Source organism: Telopea speciosissima, chromosome 2, assembly GCF_018873765.1.
Source record: "Telopea speciosissima isolate NSW1024214 ecotype Mountain lineage chromosome 2, Tspe_v1, whole genome shotgun sequence".
Classification (NCBI taxonomy): domain Eukaryota; kingdom Viridiplantae; phylum Streptophyta; class Magnoliopsida; order Proteales; family Proteaceae; genus Telopea; species Telopea speciosissima.
Window position 1 is genome coordinate 79,884,733 of NC_057917.1, and position 24,398 is coordinate 79,909,130.

Below are 24,398 nucleotides of genomic sequence, written 5' to 3' on the forward strand. Positions count from 1 at the left end.
TCTTCACTTGCAAAATCAATTTTATAGTTTGGGAGAAAGAATGCTATCTGAGCGCATGTGGTGTGCTGCCCATATATCCAAACACAAGGGCACATGAAATGATAGTCACCACACTGGGATTTTTCACCTTTTCATGGGGGTATGATGGTTATTTCGTATTCTCCTGTGTCTGGGCAAAGGGGCAGCACACCACCGCACCTAGGTAGCGTCCTCTTTCTCTTCTAGTTTATACATACCTTTTTTTGGTAAATTATTAAAGCTCAATTATTTATAATTTATACCACAACCTTCAAAACAGCTTCAAAGTGACAAAATAACAAATCCAAACACATTTAAATAAAACTAAGAAGGTATATCAAATCTAGAAAGTCTTTTCTACTTTCAAGTGAAAGCCATCAAATGTCAAGCTAAATGGTTGTCTCATACATCTCATACAGCTTGATGCCTTCTAAAAATTAAAACTAAGCAATATAATAGTAGATCCTGAGAAAAAATGGAGGCAATAATCCTTACGACCAAACCTTTCAAACCTTGGCAAGTATCATAGTAGAGGAAATTACAAAATGGTCCTCTACAAATATCAGATTGAAACGAGGCTGTTTAAGTGCGGTATACAATAATGTCCTTTACCTTTGAAAAATAGTAATTCCTTTACCTGTTGCAGGTCTATATCAACTACATAACAGTTAGTGAGGCTCTCAAATCTGTCTACGAGTAATAGTAATTTACTATTTCCAAGGTTACCAATTGGTATAGGGAATACCGGTCGACCGAACCTTTCAAATTGAAGGTTGACGCAGTGTCGTCTAATCCACTCTTTCTTATAAAAGTCCTCCAAAACCCATACTTCAGCGCGATCCTCATAAACTATAACAAAAGATAAAACCCCTCCTAAATCCATTAGGAAATGACGATTTCTTGCCTTGTAATTCGGGAGTGCAGTCTTATGAGAAGTTTCATCAGTAGTGTCTATGGAAAACAGGAAGTGTTGTTCATCACCCTTAATATCTATAATTAGTAAATGCACGAAACTGCTAACAGATATGGCTTTTGTAAATAAATTCAAACCCAACTGAGGCACCTTGACTTGTCTCCATTCATTAGAACCAAGAGTGAGTATCATGATCTTATAAACAAGGCTAGTACTTTTATCAAACATCTGGCACACAATCTTATTTCTCTTGTTTTAGGAATATATGTGAACCCTAAAGCATTGTATGGTACACAAGGTAAATGTACAGGCACTTTCATCGATTTTCTACTGACAAGATTTCCTACCAATAGATCTTCAATTTTTGGGAAGTCATTCACCAAGACAAGGCCATTGCAGGAAGCATGTACTGGCCCCTTAAGACGCATATTCAAATCCTTAACAACGACCGCTCCTCCTTTCATCTCTATACAACTCGATCTATAATAAGAGAATTTGGATCCCTTCCCTTGTGCGTAACTATAGACTAGGGTTTGGAGCATGATACAAGGTTCTGAATAAGAGAGGTTGGAATTAGCAAAATGAGGATTAAATATCAGGTTATACCATTGCTTGCATACCACCCTTAAACTGTACAAAGCATAAGTTTCTAGTCTTTGCTTGCATACCACCCTTAAACTGTACAAAGTATAAGCTGAGTCTCTTAAGGATATTGAAGATGATCTCATCAGATTTTTCCAAATCGAGAGCAGCAGATATCCTTATCTTTCTCTTCCTCTTGATCTTAGTCATCCCAAATGGTTGCAATCACTAAGTAAGCAGAGATATTTCTGTCCAACAAAATCAGCATCGATTATCCCAAATGCACAACAGTTAAAGAATGTAACAAAAAGAGAACCAAAAAAAAAAAAAAAAAGGGAACTGCCCAGATTATGAAACCCAAATTTCCATTTGAAATCTAATTCCGAATCAATGCTAGTGTTCCCTAAGAATTCTGAAGTAGAAATCTCTTACCTAGAGTTTGGGAACAACTGGTCAAACTATAAAAGGTTCCAGAAAATCACCCCCAAAAAAAATGAAAAAGCCAATTTAAGGAAATCCCGATTTCCATAATGTTCCGCTGAGAATGCTGAAGTTTAAAAAAAAATAAAATAAAAACTCTTGCCCAGAATTTGGGCACAAGTGCTTAACCGATCGATGAAGCTGAAAGTAAAGACAAAAGCTCTTACAAAGAATCCTGAATTAGACAGTTCCGGTCAATCTATTTTCACGAACTCTGAAAACAAGTGAGAAAACCCTAGAACTCTACGTAGGTATATAAAGGAGAATCCGCCTCAACTGCTTCCCAACGCATGAGTTACTTTATTTAATTTGGGTATTAAAGGTCCTTAAACCTTAGTGGTGTCAAATCCAGGCCAGGCCCGGCAGACTTGATCAAACCTGTCTGGCCAAGCTCAGTACGTTTGACAGTCCCGGTGTGAGGTCCTAGTCCGTTGGGCACCCGATCAGCCTGAATTTTTAGGCTTTTTTAACTCATTCTTAAAGGCTAGTGAACCCAACCATCAAGTTTGAAAAGGTAAACATTGCTTGTTCCAACATGATTTTCATCCCATGGGATCCTATTTCTAATTTCCATCATACCATTGAAGAAAACCCATCTCTTGTTTTAAATCATTTACCAACCATCAACCATTCATGAATCAATATCAACCAAACATAAAAAAAACCCTCGTGGAACATCCATCTTTTGGTTCTTATAGACGCTAAATTTGTTGATAATCATTCAAACATAAATCCATTTTGTATGACACTTCTCTCAACTCATTTTTTTCACTCATTTCTGTTTTTGTATCTTAGGGTTTTTTCCACTCATAGTTATTAAGGTTGTACTGTTTAAATTTAAACAGACCCGTGGCCCGGTTTTGCACCATTTAAGGCCTGTTTAAGGTCCGATTACACTAGCCTGATTTTAGCTGGACCAGGCCTGGCCCAAATACTTAAACGGATGATCACGGTGCAGGCTTTAAGGATCCTGAGGCCCAGTTAGGCCCGCCCGAATCCTACTGAGCCCAACCAATTGACACCCCTACTTAAACCCCATGTGGTAGATATAGGGTCACCTACGAAACCAAGGGAAAAAATACAAATAATTGAATCCGTTCCTCCAGCCTCAATCCTTCAAAATGGATTATTTTGTTTGCTTGATTTAAGCGAGTGTATAGGGATCCAGCTCCTCTCCAGGGAGCTCAGCGTCCAGGGAGTGGTTGAACTGTGCTGCTCACATCTTGGCGCACGCCTAGGGTTTCTGCAGCACGGCCCAACGGCTGGATGCCCCTTGGGTGTGCTGAGCTCCCTGGAGAGGAGCTCAATCCAATGTATCGCGCTATTTATTTCCCCTGCCCAAAAAAAAAAAAAAAAATTCTATAGCCTTACAATACGTATACTTAAGGGTGTCACTTGGTCGAGTCGGGTCGGTTCGATCTGATTTGATTGGGTTGAATTGATTTTGTATTAGTAATAGGTGAATTTGATTGATTGGTCCAATTCAATTTGATCTTTATCGGTTTCATAAATATCCAAACCGAACCCAAATCTGCAATGATCAATTAATTCAGGACATATGGAAATTGACACCCTTATGTTTGTTGTTGGCTACGATATCATTTTCATAGATATAAACATCTGTTAACCACAAGAGCATGATGGCAACGAGTTCTAAACTCAAGCTTGCTTATGATCTGTACCGAAAATTGATCCATACAATTAAAACGCAAATTATCATTAAGAAAAAGCTTAGTTAAATACCCTAATAAAGTAATAATACCCACAAGCATGCACCTTCCACAAGAAAAAGCTTAAACTTAGAGGATGAATTATTAAATTCTAATGGATCTTCCCTAATTAATTCCCTCTTAATCCTCATGGTGATGGTAATTAATGCCAAAGTGTTTTTTGTCCCCACCCAGGCCAGGCCTTCTTTGATAGTATTTACATTGCTTCTTGCTCCATGAGATTTTGCACTGGTCTATGCGATCTAACAAATTAAGGCAAATCTACTGGACTTATGCTGGCCTTAAAACTCAACCTTTGTAATAATGCCTGTATATGACAAGATCGAATCAAATGAGCTTGCTTACCTTGAGCAAATTAATACTCTTGAAATTGGGTTTTGATCGATCACACCTAAGTAAGGGCTTTGGATTATGCAATGAATGTGTGACAACCATGGAGAAACATCAAGGTCAACAACAGTTCAGGGATTGGGGGGTTGCCCACTTAACCCCCCAATATCTTCTTTTTCGATCATGTGCCAAATCTGTACTTATGGCCTTGAAACTCAACCTTTGCATTTCAAGACTGAATAAATGGTCTTTTAACCATAGACAAGCTGTCCGAAAATGATAGATAGTCATTTTTATTCCCTAATTATTATTATTATTTTTTTTCCCATTTAGTTTTTTTAGGACAGGACTTGGAGTTCTTGATTATATATATCTGCATTTAAAATTCCCACAAGAACAATGTATAAGCAGTGATTGAAGGAGGGCTAGCTAAGAGAATTTAGCTTGTCTCCAGGGAAGTGTGTGCCCAGGGTGCTGTCAAGGGGCATCCAGCGGTTGAGCTGTACCGCATACATCTCGGTGCACGCTTAGGGATGTGTGCAGCATAGCCCAACAGCTGGCAGCAACCCCCTGAGTGTTCCCTGCTCCCTGAAGACGATCCTGATCCTAAGAGTTGAAGGAGAGCTAGCTAAGATGAGCTACAGATGAGTTGGGGACGGAAAACCGAGGTGGAGGGAGATGATATAAATATGGGGAGGTCTCTATGAACACCAACCTACAGATGTAACTGACAAACTCAAACCTCCCAAGAGCAACTTAGAATAGAATGGGAGGTTTGAGGGTGATTTGCTGGGCCTCTCAGTTAGCGGGGTAAAATAAAGAGTTGGGATTAGGGTTGTTAGATATTGGCTATGGGCTTAATGGAAGGGCTGGCAATAATGGGATGGGCCGATGGGGGTAAAGAGTTAGAAGGGTTTACGAGATGATGTGGGCCTGGAATGTTGGTGGTTAATTTTTTTTTTTCTTCTGGAAACCTTGGAAGCTATTCCATCTCTTATATAATATAGTATCATATTTTGATCATTTTGAGGTTCTGTTTATTTATAAAACATAAAGGGAGGCAGTTAGGTCAGCTCATGTATTAGTTAATAGATTTAAACAAAAGAAGCACGCACGCACTCAGCTGACTCACCCCTGTTTCGCCCTCTTCACATCATTCCCCTTGTCCACATAACACAAAAAGACTCTCTTTCTCTCAGCTCTACAACAAAAAAAAGTTTTGAACTCTTGATTTTAGTTTGATTGGTTTTTTAATTAAAGATATGATGTCATTATCTATTCTGAAACTAATTTAATGGGATAGTTGACAAACTTTATAGTTTCATGCTAAGAAAGAACTTTCAAAAGATATTTATTTTTATATAAACGTAATCTTTCTCCTTGGGGCTAACCTATCAAAAAAACCAAAAAAAAAAAACTTCCAAAAGTATATTTTTTCCATGGGTGAGTCTGTAACAATTTTACGGGATAGTTAACAAACTTTATAGTTTTCATGCTAGAAGGAAATTTTAAAACTAGACATTTTCTTGGGTGTCTTTTTGAAACCACGAATCTTACCAACATAATTTGTAACCAATTTCCCCATCCAATGATGTGGAAATATAATAATGAGAGAGAGAACCTGATCTTCCAGAGACGAGGGAAGCGGTTAGGGGAATGGAGTTGCATTAGGAAGGGAATGGAGAAGGGCAAAAGACAATTTGTGTGTATGTGAGAGAGAGAGAGAGAGAGAGAGAAGGGGGGGGGGATTTCAGAACAGTTCTCACACAAACAGATTCTCTCTTTTTTCAAGTGTAAATAAGGATTGGGCTCCTCTGCGGCCATCATGTTGAACGCAACTCCCATGTCACCGCCTCAGCACATATGCCCCATCCAAGAGTTCCTTTCAAATTTGAATTTTGAATGGTATTGTTGAGGAGCTCGATGCCCAACCATCAGACGGGCATCTATGCTGAGGTGGCAACCTAGGAGTTGCATGCAGCACGATGGCCGCATAACCCCAAGCCTCAGTAAAAATAGAAGGATAAGGAATATAATTTAACAATCCTGTACAACCACGGGCGATCATTCAGCATGGTACAGAGTCCCTGCTGAAACTAATTTCCATGGAAATAAAGCTGATAAAGTGTCTAGTTTTTTCATAATAATAAGACCCTTTTAAATTAGTCCTTTAAATAGAAAATAAAAGGAAAGCAATTTTACTTTCTTGTGAAACCAAGGTTACCTGAATACATGAATTTCACTGCAGAATGGTGTTTTGTATTTTAAGTTTGCACAATAAGAATAGAACAGGATTGGAAATAAATCATTCTTAAAATAGAAAATACAACAACAATGGAAGTAGGTCATTTTTCTCCCCCAAGTTTTCTTAAGACACATATAACACATTTAACCTTTTCCTTGAGCATAAAATCCAACATTCATAGGAAAACCACTCACAAGTCTATCTATTCATCACATAATGACCAAACCTTCCAACCTTGGGCTAATTATCATCATAGAGGAAGTTATAAAATGATCTTCTCTAACGATCACCTTGAAATGAGGGTGCTTAAGTGCGGCACACAATGCAATCTGTTACCCTTGATAAATGGTAACTCCTTAACCTGCTGTAATTCGACATCAACTACATAACAGGAACCAAAGGACAAAGTTCTGTCAAAGTACAATATTACTTTACCATTTCCAAAGCTACCAATTGGTGTAGGATACACAACTTCAGCGGGCAAGCCTTTAAGGTTGATGCAGTGTCGTCTAATCCACACTTTCTTATACAAGTCCTCCAAAACCCATACTTCACCACCACGATTATAAATTGTCACAAAAGATAAAACCCCTCCTAAATCCATTAGGACACTAAATTTTGGGTAGTAACACGGGAGTGCAGTCTTATGAGTGGTTTCAGCAGCAGTGTCTATGGAAAACAAGAAGTTTTCATAATTTAGGAAATGTATGAAACTGTTAATAGATATCGGTTTGTCTTGACACAAAGCCGCCAACTGAGGCCCGATCTCTCTCCATTCATTAGAACCAAGAGTGAGTATCTTATAAACAAAGCCAGTACTTCTATTATATACCTGGAGGACGATTTTGTATTCTCTTTTTTGAGGAATATATGTGAACCCCATAACCTTGTCTCTTCTAGCTAAACGTACAGGCACTTTCATCGCTTTTTTAGTGACAAGGTTCCCTACAAATATATCTCCAACTTCTGGGAAGTCTTTCACCAAGACAAGGCCTTTGCAAGAAGCCAGTATTGGCTCCGGAAAACCCATATTTAAATCCCTAACGGTAATCTCTCCTTCTTTCATCTCTATAAAACCCAATTTAAAAGAAACTTGGTCTGGGGTTTGAAGCATGACACCAGATACCGCATAAGAGAGGTTGGAATTAGCAAAATGAGGATCATTAAGTATAAGGTTATACCATTGCTTGGATACCACCCTTAAATTGTATAGAGTATCAGCTTCTAGTCTCTTAAGGATGTCGAAGAAGATAGTATCATTAAAATTGTTCAAGGCAAGACCAGCATATATCTTTTCCTCTATCGCCGTACTCTTATTCTCAGTCATCTCAAATGTTTGCAATCACAAAGTAAACCGAGATTCTGTAAAGCAGAGTCAGTAAGATTATCCCAACCGCACAACGGCTCAAGAATGTAACAAGAAAAGGGCGAAAAAACAAGAAAAATGACCAGATTAGGAAATACAGATTTCCCATATGAAATCTGATTCAGAATCAATGAGGAACTCTGAAGTAGAAATCTCTTACCTAGAGTTTGGGCACAACTGCTCAATCTATTGATGAAGCCGAAAGAGAAGACGAAAGCTCATACACAGAATCCTGAAGTAGACAGCTCCGATCAATCCATTTTGGTGAACTCTGAAACTGGTGAGAAAACCCTAACTCTACCCTGTAATCTGTAAGCATGTATACAATAAGAAGGGGGGGGGAATCCGCCTTTCCGCAGTCACGTGAACGAAGGGCTGGTAATGGAATGTGGGGTAAACAGTTATAATAAGGGTTACACGTGAATGATGTATGGAATGGAATGGAATGCAGGTGGTTTCTTTTGAAATAGGTTGGCCTTACCCCCACACACAAGCCTCAGTTAGCGGTAAGTTGCTCGGGCAAGGCGCTCAGGCAGGGGTAAGGAGGTACATTCCGTCTTGCTTGTGTGTGGAAAGTACACGGCACTAAGGACAGGCGGAAGTAGAGGAGTCGAATTGCAGATGTAACTGACAAACTCAAACCTCCCACGTCTAAAGCAACTTCGAATGGGAGGTTTGAGGGTGCTTAGCTGGGCCTCAGTTAGCGGGGTAATAAAGAGTTGGGGTTAGGGTTAGTTAGCTATTCGCTATGGGCTTAATGGAAGGTCTGGCAATAATGGGATGGGCCGATGGGGTAAAGAGTTCGAAGGGTTTAAGAGATGATGGGCCTGGAATGTAGGTGGTTAATTTCTTTTGAAATAGGTTGGGTTATATCATGTGATGTATGGGCTTTGGTTCGAGAGGGGTCATGTCAAAGGGGGGCGAGAGGGCTGGGCTATGCTTGATATCATAAGGTTGGGATAGGCGTTATTTAGCTCTAAGTTCAGAGCTAAATAACGCCTTCCTTCACGTCTCTTCACAATCCTATCCAATCCAACATCCATGCTCTAGCATATGTCGTAGATTCAATCAAAACAAAGGCGACGTTGGGGGGCGGGCGGGGGGATTCAGAGACACCATCGAGTAATGTTTATCAGGAGGATACATTATTAACACAGTATCAAGCAGAACGACCTCGAGGTTTGTGTGTGTGTGTGGGGGGGGGGGGGCGGAGAGACTGAAAAGGGGCAAACAAAAACAGCCACCAGGGTACTGGCACACTCAGCGGAGGAGACCTAGAGACTGCGATTTTCATATTGACTTCTACAATGTGGAGATTACATAGGGAGGGAGAGCTCCACACAAAACTCAATGAAAAACGTGAATTTTTCCTGTGGAGTAGTTACATTACCAATATGAATACATATTATACACCGAATTTCAGTAGTAATTCATGCTATGATGAAATTTTTTTCTAACACTAGAGAATGTAGTGTTTGAGACTGACCAGCATCAAATAAGTAGATTATCATCATTTCTAAGTAGAGCTGCAGAACTTCTGAACACTCTTCAACTCCTCTATCTTCCATGTGAACTTGTATGGTTGAATTATTATCTTGGTTCTGCTTTGATTGCCAAATTGGACCTACCTCTTGATTTCCACTGCTGTAACTGAATTAGAGAGGCAGGAAATGCAAAAGCCAAGCCTTTTTAAGGGGGTCCTTTTATCAGGATACACTTAAATCCATTCAAAAAGCAACACAGAAAGTGAAAGATTCACAATACTGTAATAGAGAGTAGTAGGAGGAACCCTTCCAGTTCCAGGTTACAATCACAGATTCCAGGTTCTTCTGTCAAGAAACTCTCCTGGAAGGAGCAACCTGAATCAGCTTTTTATCTCCCCCTTGCTAAACTCTGTGAATATCTATCTATCTGGCAGGGGAATTGTGTTATCTTGAGCACGAGCCTAGCAGGTTGTGTTTCTGTCACTTTTGGAAACTACTTTTCTGTCTTATTTCACAACTAGGAACCTTGAGGCCGGAACTTTTTGGTAAGCAATGAAACTGGCCTAGTAGCATTAAGGGTAATCATGTTAAGTTGAAGTTTTCCATCATATAACTAAGCTGATTGACTGCTACCATCAAATATCTTGTATTCCTCTGAGTGTTCAGGATAAGTAGAGGAAAAATAAAAAGAGATGTAAAACACAATGGAAATAAGTCTGTAAAATATGGGGTAATAATGCTTATAGGTTTTCTCTAATTCGAAATGATCCTTCTGTGAGATTCATCAAAATCTGTTAGCAAACTAACAAAAATTACACAGAAATCAGAACTTATACCAAATATTTTCCCTACAGCTTACTAGCTAGTTCTCGATCTATTAAATAATACAGGAGCTGACCAGCTTTATTTGTTTCCTTCTTAAACTTACATCTCTATCAAAGGCTAAATAGTCATCCATCTTGCAGGCTCAAACTTTGGAATCCAAGGTTCATAAGAGATTAAGGATACTTAGGGATAGGATGATCAAAAGATTTGGAGGGCTTGATTACACACCATCTGTTAATATTGGACATAATTCGATAGGGGCTAGGTTTCTCATGTTTATGCTGTTATTGATGAAGCCCAATCTCAATTAAGGAGGTAGTTTTGAGGGTTTTATAATTTTTTCATCAGAATAGTGGAGGCTCTGGTTATTGCTTAATGCTGGGCATAGTCCCTATCTTTGTTGTAGTACCCATAATTACAGAACAGTTCTTATACAGAGCATCTATCTTTTCAAATGGAAAATAAAAAGGAAGAGACAATATAATTTGACTTTCTTGTACAATGAAGCTCATTCAGCATGGTACAAAGTCCCTGCTGAAACTAATTTCCATGGAAATAAATCAGATGAACTGTCTAGTGTTTCATAATATTAAGACACTTTTAAATTGGTTATTTAAATCGAAAATAAAAAGGAAAGTAATTTCTCTTTCTTGAGCAACCAAGGTTACCTAAGTACATGAATTTCAGTACAGCATGGTGTTTTGTACTTAAGTTTGCACAATTAGAATAGAACAGACGATTGGAAATAAATCATTCTTAGAATAGAAAATACAACACCAATGGAAGGAGGTGATTTTTCTCCCCCAAGTTTCTTAAGACACATATAATACATTAACCTTTTCCTCGAGTACAAAATCCATCATTTATAGGAAAACAACTCACAAGTCTATCTATTCATCACATAATGACATAATTGAAAGCTAAACAACATATGACCAAACCTTTCAACCTTGGGCTATAAGTATCATCATAGAGGAAGTTATAAACTGGTCTTTAATAACGATCTGCTTGAAATGAGGGTGTTTAAGTGCGGTATACAAAGCCGTCTGTTATCCTCGATAAATGGTAACTCCTTTACCTGATTCAGTTCGACATCAACGACATAACAGGAACCAAAGTCCACAAATCTGTCAAAGAATAATATTACTTTACCATTTGCAAGGCTACCAATTAGTGTAGTGAACCAAAGTTCACCAGTAAACCTTTCAAGGTTGATGCAGTGTCGTCTAATCCACTCTTTCTTATAGAAGTCCTCCAAAACCCATACTTCAGCACGATGAGTATGAATTCTCACAAAAGATAATACCCCTCCTAAATCCATTAGGAGACGATCGTTTGCCCTGTAATGTGGGAGTGCAGTCTTATGAGAGGTTTCATCATCAGTGTCTATGGAAAACAAAAAGTCTCCATGTTCTTTAGTAATTAGGGAATGTATGAAACTGTTAATAGATATGGGTACTTCTACACCATTAGCCAACCCAGGCCCCTTGATCTGTCTCCATTCATTAGAACCAAGAGTGAGTATCTCATAAAATTTGCAAGTACTTATATCAGACTTCTGCCGCACAATCTTGTATTCTCTTGTTTGAGGAATATATGTGAACCCAATAGCCTTGTCTAGTGGTAAGCTATCTAAACGTACAGGCACTTTTATCGCTTTTTTAGTGAGAAGGTTCCCTACAGATAACTCTCCACGTTTTGGGAAGTCTTGCACCAAGATAAGGCCATTGCAGGAAGCACGTACTGGCTTTGGAAAATCTATATTTAAATCCTGAACCACAATCTCTCCTTCTTTCATCTCTATAAAACCTAATTTATAAGAACCATGGACTAGGGTTTTTTACATGATGCCAGGTACTGCATATGAGAGGTTGGAATGAGCAAAATGAGAATCAAATATCATGTTATACCATTGCTTGCATACCACCCTTAAATTGTACAAAGTATCAGCTTCAAGTCTCTTGAGGATGTCAAAGATGATATTCTCATCAAATTTTTCAAAATCAATAGCAGCAATTATCTTTATCTTTCTTTTCCTCTTAATCTTAGGCATCCCAATGGGTTGCAATCACAAAGTAAGCAGAGTAACAACTGTTCAAGAATGTCACAAAGGGGGGAGGAGGAGACCAGATTAGGAAATCCAGAGTTCCAAATGAAATCTGATTCAGAATCAAAGACAACGTTCCCTTGGGAATTCTGGAATAGAAATTTCTTACCTAGAGTTTGGGCAAAACTGCTCAATCGATTGATGAAGCTGAAAGCGAGGAGACGAGAGCTCTTACAGAGAATTCAGCAGTAGACGGCTCCGATCAACCCTATTTTCGTGAACTCTGAAACAGGTGAGAAATAACAGACCACTACTCTGTATGTATATACGAAGGGGGAATCCGCCTTTCCCGCTTTCGGGCAAATACCGATTCGTTTCATGATCGATTCCTTGAACCATGTAGGGGTAGCCTAGGAAACCCCAAACCAATAAAGAGGGAAAAACACAAGGAATAAAAAAAAAAAAAGGTAAAGTGCACATACCCTCTGATAATGTACCCAATATTCCTCGTAGCCCTAAGCGACTCAATATTCCACTTATTATCTTTCAATATTCTACGTCCCATCCTTGTTTTACACCCCAAATGCCAGATAAGTCCAATCCGTTAAATACGACCATTAGATACCAAAATTTTGACCATTTTATCTTTTGCTCTATTTTCTTAAATCTGAAAAGACTTAATTACCTTCATTTATTTGTTGCCCTAACCTAATTAAAAATGACCATTTTACCCTTTGTTTTATTTTTATAAATGAAAAGATCTAATTGCTTTCATTTATGTATTACCTTAACCTAATTTGAAAAGACTATTTTATCCCTAAATATTTATTCCTAAAAACCCCAAAATGCCCTCATCTTCCCCAAATCATCATCTTCTTTTATATATACCCACCATCACCACCACCACCACCACCACCACCCATAGGAGAGAAATAAGTAACCCAAAATGAATGAAAGATGAGTTCTCTCTGAATGTATTATCAATAGAATCTAACCTATAACGCATGTTCCAGATGCGAGAGGTTACGATATCTTCCATGACGATAGAGATCCCATCCCTTGCTTCCAGCTCCGGGAGATGCATTTCTGCTTCCTTCTGGTTAAATATTTTCGACCAAATTGAGATTCTAAAGACAAAACCCACAATAATTATCAATTCAATTCAAAACCCTAAGATGAGGAAAGAGAGAAATTTTACTTTTGGCAATACTATCCTCCCAAGATTACCCACATCGCTTTGTTTCAACACTTTCTGCAACAAAAATTTCAAGTTCTTCTCTTGTTTCCATCCCTAAACAAATATACACATTACTTCATTAATAAGAAAAAAAAAACTATAATTAACTAATTAATCAAAAATTGGCCTGAGATAGAGGACCACCTGACGCCTTGCCGAATTGAACCGTCTCTGATCATGTGGTTTCAGATTTGGCCGATCTGAAGATGGGGTTGCCGCGGTCTCCGCCACCGCCATATCAGACGGCACCACAACTGTGTTGGTGGCAGCAGCAGCAGCATTAGTCTCAGAATGAAGGGGTTGGGTTGGTGATGGTGTTAATAGTGGGTGGCGGCGGTGGTAGGTATGATTAGTTTGATTTTGGTCCAGTTCATTTGATTAGTTTTGATTTTGGTCCAGTTCGGATTTTATCAGTTTCATACAATCCCAAATCAACCATGGTTCGATTTGGATTGAACCGATTGGTCTTGATCAATCTGACAGATCCAGGGTAGAAATGGACCGATCCATGTAAATCACTAATTTTCATTGAGAAAATAAAATGAATTTGATTGTGGATCTCATTCCATGAGAGTCTAGATCTACTCCCCACTTGGGGACTTTGGGGACAGATCTGAACCCTCCATGGGGTGTGGGTTCCACAACCCAGAGATGGATCCCACAGCCCATGGAGGGTTGGGATCTATCCCCACTGCTCCCCTTATGGGTAGCTGATACCAACTCATTCCAACCCTCCCTCCCTCCCTCTTTTTTGTATGAAAAGCAAAAACTGAAAAGAAACTATGTATAGATTATTTTATTTTATGTTTATTTTTTGGTAAGAAGCAATATCATTGCAAAGGGGAGGGGGGAGGGGGTGCAAGAGAAGCACAAGGCATCCCAATTACAAGCATCAATGAGTGGAATTTGATCAAACTGTCTTATTTGCCATAGATATTATCAAAAAAACATCTTACTTGCCATAGATAGGGTCTTCTTGGGTAGAGAGTCCATGATTAGGTTCGCTTCTCTAGAGATAGAGCTAAAACAGCAAGAGTGGTATTTAGAGGCTAACATCCGAATGTCCTCAATGATACCCACAGCATCAGAAGGGGGGGGGGAGAAAAGGATCATTTACAAAATCCATAAGATTTGCTTTATCGATTCTACGCAAATAATGTTGAAGTCGCCTTCCAAAACTACCTGAAGACTGGCACGAACAGCAAGAGCTTCACCCAAAAGAACGTCTCCACACATAATGGGATCAGAGAAGGCCAAGACTGGAATGCCCGAATGATTTCTGAGAACAGCGCCAATGCCTCCTGTTGAAGTAGAAACTGAGATGGCTGCATCACAGTTTAATTTCCATGACCCAGCCGGTGGTAACCTCCAGATATGTAATGGTGAGGGAGAGCTTTCGCTGGGCACCGAGAGCCCCTTGGTAGTTATCCATAACTCTGCAAAAGCTTTTTGAGCCTGTGAGAACACTTCAATAGGAGACCATTCCTTTGATTGGAATATGAAATCATTTCTCGCCAGCCAAATATACCAGCACACAAAGGAGAAGAGGCAAAGGGTTTGAGCACCATCCTTCTTGTTGCGAAATCTGAGTTGATCCCACACCTGCAGTAGGTGAAACAGCCTTGGATTTTCCTAACTATCTATAGATTGAGTCCCCTATACTTTCCACTAAAAATATATTTAGCTAATCTATTCACTATAAACATTATAGAACAAGCATTAAGCTAAATATTACAGACTTCTTATTTTTTGGAAAAATTACGTCTATCACCTCTATGTTTTCAAACAATTACGTCTATCACTCTGGAATTTTAAAAATTATGTCTGTACCCTTAAGTGCTAACTCTGTTAGTTTTATTTTGAAAAAACAATTTTACCCTTTCTTATTTGTTATTAAGGAAATTTATGTTTACCACCCTTGTGGTTTCAAACAATCACGTCTACCACTCTTGAATTTTTTTTTTTTAAATTAAAAAAAAAAGTGTTTTTACATATTTTCCCCCATTTGTTTGAAACCCCATTGTCTCAAAAGAGGAAGTCGTCGCCCACACATCCATTGCAAAATCAAACGTAGCACTTCCATCGAAGCAACAAGTGATCGCAAAATGGAAGATCGTCAACTCCCAAACCCTTGTCACTCTAGATAATAGGGTATGCAACGGTAACAAGGGTGGATGGGGTGAGTTTATTAATAACAAATAAGAAAGGGCAAAATTATCTTTTTAAAATAAAACTAACAGTTAGTACCTAGGGATACGTTCGTAAATTTTAAAACTTCAAAGGTGGTAGACATAATTGTTTGAAATCATAGGGGTGGTAGACTTAATATGAATATTACAGACTTAAAAATATACAATTTAGAGACATCCAAAATAACAAAAGCCAAATGCCATGGCCAATAAGCATGGTTATTCTCATCAAAATCATAGCCTTTGAGTTTCCCAGCTGTGTCGTCCTAGAATAATTCCTTTCATTTGTGTCTCTTGTGGACATCCTATAAAATCAAAATCCAAATTTTACCAAAATAAAAGTATCCTGAACCACCATCACAAAAAGGGGCAAAATGATCACCCCGCTCTATGAAAAGCAGAAATGCCTGCCCTGTTAATATTTTTCACGTGTCTCTATTACCCTGGTGTGTAGGCAAAGGCTGCAACCCCCACAGAGAACTCTTTCCCATAATTGTATGAATTTCTTCCTCTAGTGAGGTTTCAAAGTACACAAAATGGCCAATTTAATATGCCTTTAATTTGGGAGAAATTAAACTCCAGTAGCTAAAGAGCTAGGTGGATGGAGATTATTCATAATACAACTAAAGGCCAGTATGATCATAGATGATGATCGTCTGTTGTCCGATTCATAGGATTTTCCACTATTAACAGATGGTGTGCAATCCAATCCTCCAAATCTTTTTATCTTTCTGAATCAGCTCCTATGAACCTTGAATTCTAAAAAGTTTGATCCCACATGATGCTTATTCAGCCTTTGTTACAGACGGAAGTTTTAAGAAGGAAACAAATGAAAGGCAAAAGATAATTTGGTTTTGCTGAGGACACATCCATCATTATTGAGTTTCTCAAATGGAAGCTGTGTTTCTTTTATCCTTCTTCCCGACGCTTGATGATTGGAAATTGATCTCTCCAAATCTGGGCACCTAACCTCATTTTTTCAGCATCTTATGGGTCCATAAAAGGTAGAACAAGAATACCTGGAGGACATTGGCATTCACCTTTGTTGCAGTAACCCATGGACATCAACATGGAATGATCCATCGCAGTGGTGGGAGTGGGGGGAATTTCAGAACAGTTCTCACACAAACAGATTCTCTCTTTTTTCAAGTGTAAAATAAAAGGAAAAGGAATTATAATAATCCTGTACAACCATGGCGATCATTCAGCATGGTACAAAGTCCCTGCTGAAACTAATTTCCATGGAAATAAAGCAAATAAAGTGTCTAGTTTTTCATAATAATAAGAACCCTTTTAAATTAGTCCTTTAAATAGAAAATAAAAGGAAAGTAATTTCACTTTCTTGTGAAACCAAGGTTACCACATGAATTTCACTGCAGCATGGTGTTTTTTGTATTTTAAGTTTGCACAATTATAATAGAACAGAGGAGGATTGGAAATAAATCATTCTTAGAATAGAAAATACAACAACAATGGAAGGAGATCATTTTTCTTCCCCAATTTTCTTGAGACACATATAACACATTAACCTTTTCCTTGAGCATAAAATCCAACATTCATAGGAAAACCATTCACAAGTCTATCTATTCATCACATAATGACATAATTGAAAGCTAAACAACTAATGACCAAACCTTTCAACCTTGGGCTAATTATCATCATAGAAGAAGTATATAATGGTCTTCTTTAACGATCACCTTGAAATGAGGGTGCACAAGTGCGGCATACAATGCATTCTGTTACCCTTGATAAATGGTAACTCCTTAACCTGCTGCAGTTTGAGATCAACTACATAACAGGAACCAAAGATCAAATTTCTGTCAAAGAATAATATTACTTTACCATTTCCAAGGCTACCAATTGGTGTAGGAAAAAAAAGTTCACCAGCAAAGCTTTCAAGGTTGATGCAGTGTCGTCTAATCCAAACTTTCTTATACAAATCCTCTAAAACCCATACTTCAGCACCATAAATAGAAATTGTCACAAAAGATAAAACCCCTCCTAAATCCATTAGGACACTAAATCTTGGCCTTTTACCCGGGAGTGCAGTCGTATGAGGGGTTTCATCAGCAGTGTCTATGGAAAACAAGGAGTGTTCATGATCTAAGGAATGTATGAAACTGTTAATAGAGATGGGTTTGTCCGCACTCGACCTCGGAGCCAACCAAGGCCAAGGCCCCTTGATCTCCCTCCATTCATTATAACCAAGAGTGAGTATCTTATAAACAACGCCAGTACTTATATTAATCACCTGGCGGACGATTTTGTATTCTCTTGTTTGAGGTATATATGTGAACCCAATAACCCTGTCTTGTCCTAAACTACCTAAACGTACAGGAACTTTCATCGCTTTTTTAGTGACAAGGTTCCCTACAAATAAATCGCCAAGTTCTGGGAAGTCTTCCACCAAGACAAGGCCATTGCAGGAGGCACGTACTGGCCTCGGAAAACCCATATTTAAATCCCTAACCATAATCTCTCCTCCTTTCATCTCTATAAAACCCAATTTATAAGAAACTTGGTCTGGGGTTTGAAGCATGACACCAGGTACCGCATAAGAGAGGTTGTAATAAGCAAACTGAGAATCAAATATCAGGTTATACCATTGCTTGGATACCACCCTTAAATTGTACAAAGTATCAGCTTCTAATCTCTTGAGGATGTCGAAAAAGAGGTCATTAAAAATTTTCAAATCAAGAGCAGCAGATATCTTTTCCTCCATCACCGTACTCTTATTCTCAGTCATCTCAAATGGTTGCAATCACAAAGTAAGCATAGATTCTGTAAAGCAGAGTAAGTAAGATTATCCCAACCGCACAACGGTTCAAGAAGGTAACAAGAAAAGAGCGAAAAAAACAAGAAAATGACCAGATTAGGAAATACAGACTTCCATATGAAATCTGATTCAGAATCAATAAGGAACTCTGAAGTAGAAATCTCTTACCTGGAGTTTGGGCACAACAGCTCAATCTATTGATGAAGCCGAAAGAGAAGACGAAAGCTCATACAGAGAATCCTGAAGTTGACAGCTCCGATCAATCCATTTTGGTGAACTCTGAAACTGGTGAGAAAACCCTATCTCTACAGTCTACCCTATCTCCACCGAGAGTTTTTTTATTTTGTTTTTGTTGGTCTGTCCTATTCAAGGGCCACAGGGCACTCAACTTGCAATGCCTCCAACCAGCCGAGCTAGCGGTTGGAGGTAGGTGGTTTCTTTTGAAATAGGTTGACCGGGTTATGTGTGAATGATGTATGGGCATTGGGGTTTGAGAGGGGTCAAAGGGGGACAAGGGCTGGGCTCAGCTTGATATGATAAGGTTGGGCTAGGCCTTATTTAGCTCTAAGTTCAGGGTTAAATAAACGCCTTCACCTCTCTTCACAATCCTATTCCAATCCACATCCATGCTCTAGCACATGTCGTAGTTTCAATCAGAACAGAGGTGAGAGAGAGGGGAAGGAGGGGGGATTCAGAGACCCCAACGAGTCTTCTTCGAATGGTTTATCAGGAGGATACATTGACACAGTATCAAGCAGGACACCCTCAAGGCTTGTGTGTGTGTAGGTTGTGGGTGGTGGTGGTGGGGGTGGGGGAGGGACTGCGAAAGGGTGTTGGGGGGTACGATGTGTAGCACATGTCATAGTTTCAATCAAAACAGAGGTGAGAGGGAGGGGATTCAGAGACCCCAACGAGTCTTCTTCGACTGGTTTAACATGAGGATACATTAACACAATTTCAAGCAGAACAACCTCGAGGTTTGTGTTTGTGTTGGAGGGTGGGGGGAGACTGTGAAAGGGGGCAAACGAAAACAGCCAACAGGGTACGGGGAACCTACAAGCAAACTGGCACGGATTGGGCTACTCTCCACTCAGTGGAGAGCCCAATGAGGTATCCGATGGCTAAGCTGTGCTGCACACATCTCAGCATGCACCTAATCAGCCGTTCAGATGTATGCGGCACAACCCAACCGTCAGATGCCTCATTGGACTCTCCATTCAGTGGAGAGGAGCCGGATCCAGCTGGCTCACTCAGCCGAAGGCCAGAGAGACTGATTTTCGTATCGACTACAATGTGGGGATTCTTTATTGAGAGCTTAGCCGTAGGGCATATAGGAAGAGCACCACACAAAACCCAATGAAAAAGGTGAACCTTTCCTGAGTACACCGAATTTCAGTAATTCATCCTATAAAATTCTGAGGCATCAAATAAGTAGATTGTCATTTTCTAAGTAGAGCTGCATTGTTTCTGAACACTCCTCAACTCCTCTAACTTCCACGTGAACTTGTATTGTTGAATCATTATCTTGGTTCTGGTTTGGTTGCTAACGTGAATCTCTTGATCTCCACTGCTGTAACTGAATAGAGAGACAGGTAATGCAAAAGCCAAGCCTTTTTGGGTCCTTTTTATCAGGATTAACTTAAATCCATTCATAAAACAACAGTGAAGTCAGAGGAGCCTTCCAGGTTGCAATCACAGCTTCCCAGTTCTTCCATCAAGGAACCCTCTTGGAAGGAACAACCTGAAAAGGTTTCTATTTCCACTGCCAAACTTTGTGAACATCTGGGAGGGCAATTGTATTATCTTGAGCACGGGCCTAGCAGGTTGTGTTTCAGCCACTCCTGTAAACTACTTATTTCACAACTAGAAACATTGAGGAACTGTTTGATAAGCAATGAAACTGGCCTACCATTAGGGGTAATCATGTTAAGTTGAGCATTGCCATCATATGCCTAAGTTGACTGACTGCTACCATCAAATACCTTTTATTCCTCTGAGTGTTCAGGATAAGGAGATGAAAAACAAAAAAGAAATACAAACATAATATAAAGAATCTGTAAAATATGGGGTAATGCTCATAGGTTTTCTCTAATTTGAAACGATCATTCTGTGAGATTCATCATAGGCTGCTTCGGTATCATGAGTATGACTGTTTAATAGTGTGGGATTTTGATTTATTTCTCAAATTTGTAAAGCTAACTGATATTATAGTTACTCCATCACTTCCCAATGCTGTATGTCTAAAGGAGATATGGTAGAGCAGAACTGTATCAAAGAAGGTAGCAAGTTTGTGATCTCTGACACAAATTACAAACCTTCTTTTTATAACTGACCATGATAACCTCGCCTCAGTTACTCCTGAGCCCCTGGCAGTAGATATTTAATCAAGGAACAAGAGAGTGTGCTTTGAATGTAACTATCCATCAAATGTTCTACCAAAAAAATAACTATCCATCAAATGGGAAAAAAAAGAGTCTGAAGCATACTGATGCCCAGGTAGTCAGAATGGATCTTATTGTTCTCCTTGTCCAATACCATTAAGACTAACTGATGAGATGCAAACTTCTGGAACAACTTATCTAGTAAGCCTAGAGAATCATGCAAATTGGAAGAATGCTCAGCAGGTCCCATTATGTCTATGCAGTTCTCAATACTGTTGAGAACTTCTCTCAGTGGAAGGAACTAAAAGAACGCAGTTCTACTAGCCAACAAACTGGTCAGCTAAATGATTCTTTTGAAAACAGTGGACATGCAACTCCTCAGTGTACATCTATTTCTTTCTCAAGTAATTCGGAAAAAGCTCAATGAAGAAGCAGCTACTGTTGGCAAAGACTAGAAGCTGGATGCAATCTTGACTTACTGGTTGGGGAGAGGTTTGATCATTATAGCCACACAAGATCCCAAGACATTTAATGAAAAAGAGGTCATTTTCAACAATCGAACAGTAAAAAGGACACAATTATCTAATAATAATTTCCTGGGAAAAAGAACGCTACCCAGGCACATGCAGTGCGCTGCCCCTGCACCAAGACAGAGTGACGCGCAAAATGACCCCTGCGTCCCAGGGGGTTTCCACCTTTCAATGGGGGCACAGTGGTCATTTCGCACGCATGTGTCTGGGCACAGGGGCAGCGCACCGCACACACCTAGGTGGCGTTCTCCCTCCCTAATTTCCTAATCTTATAACCCGGTAGGCTGGCAATGGCATGGTAAGGTACTAAGTAAGGTGGTCTAGGAAACATTGCAATTGTTTCAGCAATCCCACAAGACAATTAAAATCGATCTTACCCAAAGAGTTCAAATGTATTCATAGAAAACAAACTGAGAATTGACATCACGAGCAATCTTAGACAGCATATCTTATTATGAACAACAATTATTTAGAACTTTAGGGCTCCATCAAATGCAAGATAAACGTAAATGTAATAGTGTAACTAAATTAACATTACACTAATCATCATTTTATTAATAAAAAGTAAACTAAATAACAAAACCTATCAAGTCTTTAAGGACTAACAACACTAAGGCTATGTTTGGAATGCAAGAAATGAATAGAAAAAGAAAAGAAAACCAAAATAAGACAAAAGTAATGATGAGTTCATCAGTCTCTCTCTCTCTTTTATTTCAATTTTTAACTTTTCTTCACTTGCATTCCCAGAAATAAAAAAAACTACAGCTATGGAATTGTTTATTTTTTTTCAAGTTTCTCAAACACAAAGCACTAATGAATGCTAATGTAATAGCATTTGTTTTATTACCTCATCATGTGAACCTCACTCCAAGTTTCTGTCATCAAAAGCAATGCCAGCAATTAATGTTAATGTAGTAGTTTCAATGAAGGTGAAAATTGTTCTTGGGCGTTCTCAATGGAGCCGAACTATGGAAAGAACAGTAAGAAATAGAATAACAATCCCTAATTTGACCTAATATAAAAATAATTTCCATTAAGACAAGCTGAAAAACTAATAGTTTTTCATGATATGAAAACCCTTTTAAAGATTATTTTTTAAATTGAAAAATGAGAGCAAAATCATTTTTCCTTTTTGTGCAACCAAGGCTACCTGAGTATGTAAATATCATTTCAACATGGTACAAGGAACACTGAAATTAATCTTCACTTAAAAGTAGTTTTTCATGGTAAAGAGGACCCTGCTGAAACTAATTTTATTGGAGATCAGCTGATAAACTTTATAGTCATCATGCTACAAAGATCCTTTTAAAGTAACTCTATTTTTTTAGTGGAAAATAAAAGAAGCGAATATAATTTCGCTTTTTTGTACAACCAAGGGAGCCTGAGTAGAATTATCACTCAGCATGGTACAAGGACCTTACTTAAACTAATTTCCATGGAAACAAGCTGATAAACTGTACAATTTTCATGATATGAGGACCCTTGTAATTAGAATTATCAATGCAAAATAAAAGGATTTCACTTTCTTGTGCAACCTAGGTCATCTAAGTACATGATTTCACTTCAGCATGGCGATTTGCATTCCAAGTTTGCACAATTAGCCTAGAACAAAGGATTGGAGATAAAGCATTCCCAGAATTGAAAACACTACAGCCATGGAAGAAGATCCCTTTTTTTTCAAGTTTCTTAGACACATACCAAATTTACCTTTTCCTTGGGTATAAAATCCATCATTCATGTACAAACCACTCATAAGTAATCTATTCATCACTAATTGACATTGTTGAAAGCTGAACGCACAAAATTATATTTCTCCCACAACCCTCAAAACAATGATATTTAAGGCTTTAAAAGTAACAAAATTACAAATGCGCACATATTTAAATAAATCTAAGAAGAAATATCATGTACATGAAGCCTTAATAGTTAATACTCTACTTTCTATATCATATATAAAATGCCTTCTAGAAATTAAACTAGGTAATGCACGTAATAGCAGATTCAGAGGAAAACTAGAGGTAATCCTTATGACCAAACCTTTCAACTTAGGTAAGTATCATTGTAGAGCAAATTACAACATGGGCATCTAGAATGATTTGCATGAAATGAGACTGTTGAAGTGCGGTATAGAATGATCTCTGTTAGCCTTGACAAATGGTGTCTTCACTATCCGTTGCAGTTCGATATCAGCTACATAACAGCAATCAAAGTCCTTAAACTCGTTTACGAATAATATTACTTTTCCATTTCCAAGGCTACCAATTGGTGCAGTCAACTCTAAGTACTTCTTATGACCGAAGATTTTAACTTCAAGGCTGATGCAGTGTCGTCTAACCCATTGGTTCTTATACAAGTCCTCCAGAACCCACACTTCAGCTTGATCATCAAACCCTATCACAAGCAATAAAACCCTCCTAGATCCATTAGGTACTGACTTATGCTTAACGTTAAATCCGGAAGTGTCATCTTATGAGAAGTTTCATTAGAAGTGTCTACGGAAAATAAGAAGTATTGATCATCAACATTAACTATTGAATAAACGAAACTGTTAATAGATATGGGTTCTTCATTATAGTTCAAAAGCAACTGAGGCCCATTGACTCGTCTCCATTCATTAGAACCTAGAGTGATATCATATAAACACAAGACCCAATACTTTCATCGAACATCTGGCACACAATCTTGTATTCTGTTGTTTGATGATTATATGTGAACCCATAAGCATCGGGTAGCCACAAATTACAAGTAGGTAGAGGAATTTTTATCCCTTTTCTAGTGAGAAGGTTTCCTACTGATAAATCTCCAAGTTTTGGCAAGTCTTTCACCAAGACAAGGCCATTGCAGGAAGCACGTACTGGCTTCTGAAAACACACATTCAAATCCCGAAACTTGACCTCTCCTTCTTTCATCTCTATAAAACCCAATCTATAACAATTATAGACTAGGGTTTGGACATGATACCAGGTTCCAAATAAGAGAGGTTGGAATTGGCAAATTGAGAATCAAATATTAGGTTATACCATTGCTTGCATACCACTCTCAAATTGTACAATGTATCAGCTTCTAGTTTCTTGAGGATGTTGGAGAAGATATTATCATCAAAATTTTTAAAATCCAGAGCAGCAGATATCTTTTTCCCACTCTTCCTCTTATTCTTAGTCATCGCAAATGGGTTGAAATCACAAAGTAAGCAGAGATTCTGTCCAGCAAAGCACGTATCGATTACGAACAACGGTTCCAGAATGTCATCCCAAACCAAAAAAAA

At 38.6% G+C, this 24,398-nt stretch overlaps 1 protein-coding gene and 2 long non-coding RNA genes across 3 annotated transcripts; 1 reads left to right on the forward strand and 2 right to left on the reverse strand.

Annotated features, from left to right (window-relative positions):
• Positions 1-1,454: 1,454 nt before the first annotated feature.
• LOC122649744 lies at positions 1,455-11,962 on the forward strand. Its single transcript, XR_006331324.1, has 2 exons — positions 1,455-1,497; positions 11,844-11,962. It is a non-coding gene; the product is annotated as an uncharacterized LOC122649744 (long non-coding RNA).
• Positions 11,963-13,005: 1,043 nt separating this feature from the next.
• LOC122649743 lies at positions 13,006-13,473 on the reverse strand. The gene is made up of 3 exons (XR_006331323.1): positions 13,402-13,473; positions 13,219-13,311; positions 13,006-13,116 (listed from the first exon to the last, which is right to left on the reverse strand). It is a non-coding gene; the product is annotated as an uncharacterized LOC122649743 (long non-coding RNA).
• A 3,931-nt stretch (positions 13,474-17,404) lies between these two features.
• LOC122651191 lies at positions 17,405-18,192 on the reverse strand. The gene is made up of 2 exons (XM_043844504.1): positions 17,477-18,192; positions 17,405-17,444 (listed from the first exon to the last, which is right to left on the reverse strand). Exons 1-2 carry the CDS (start codon positions 18,190-18,192, stop codon positions 17,405-17,407), a joined length of 756 nt encoding a protein of 251 aa, XP_043700439.1.
• Between the last annotated feature and the right edge of the window lie 6,206 nt (positions 18,193-24,398).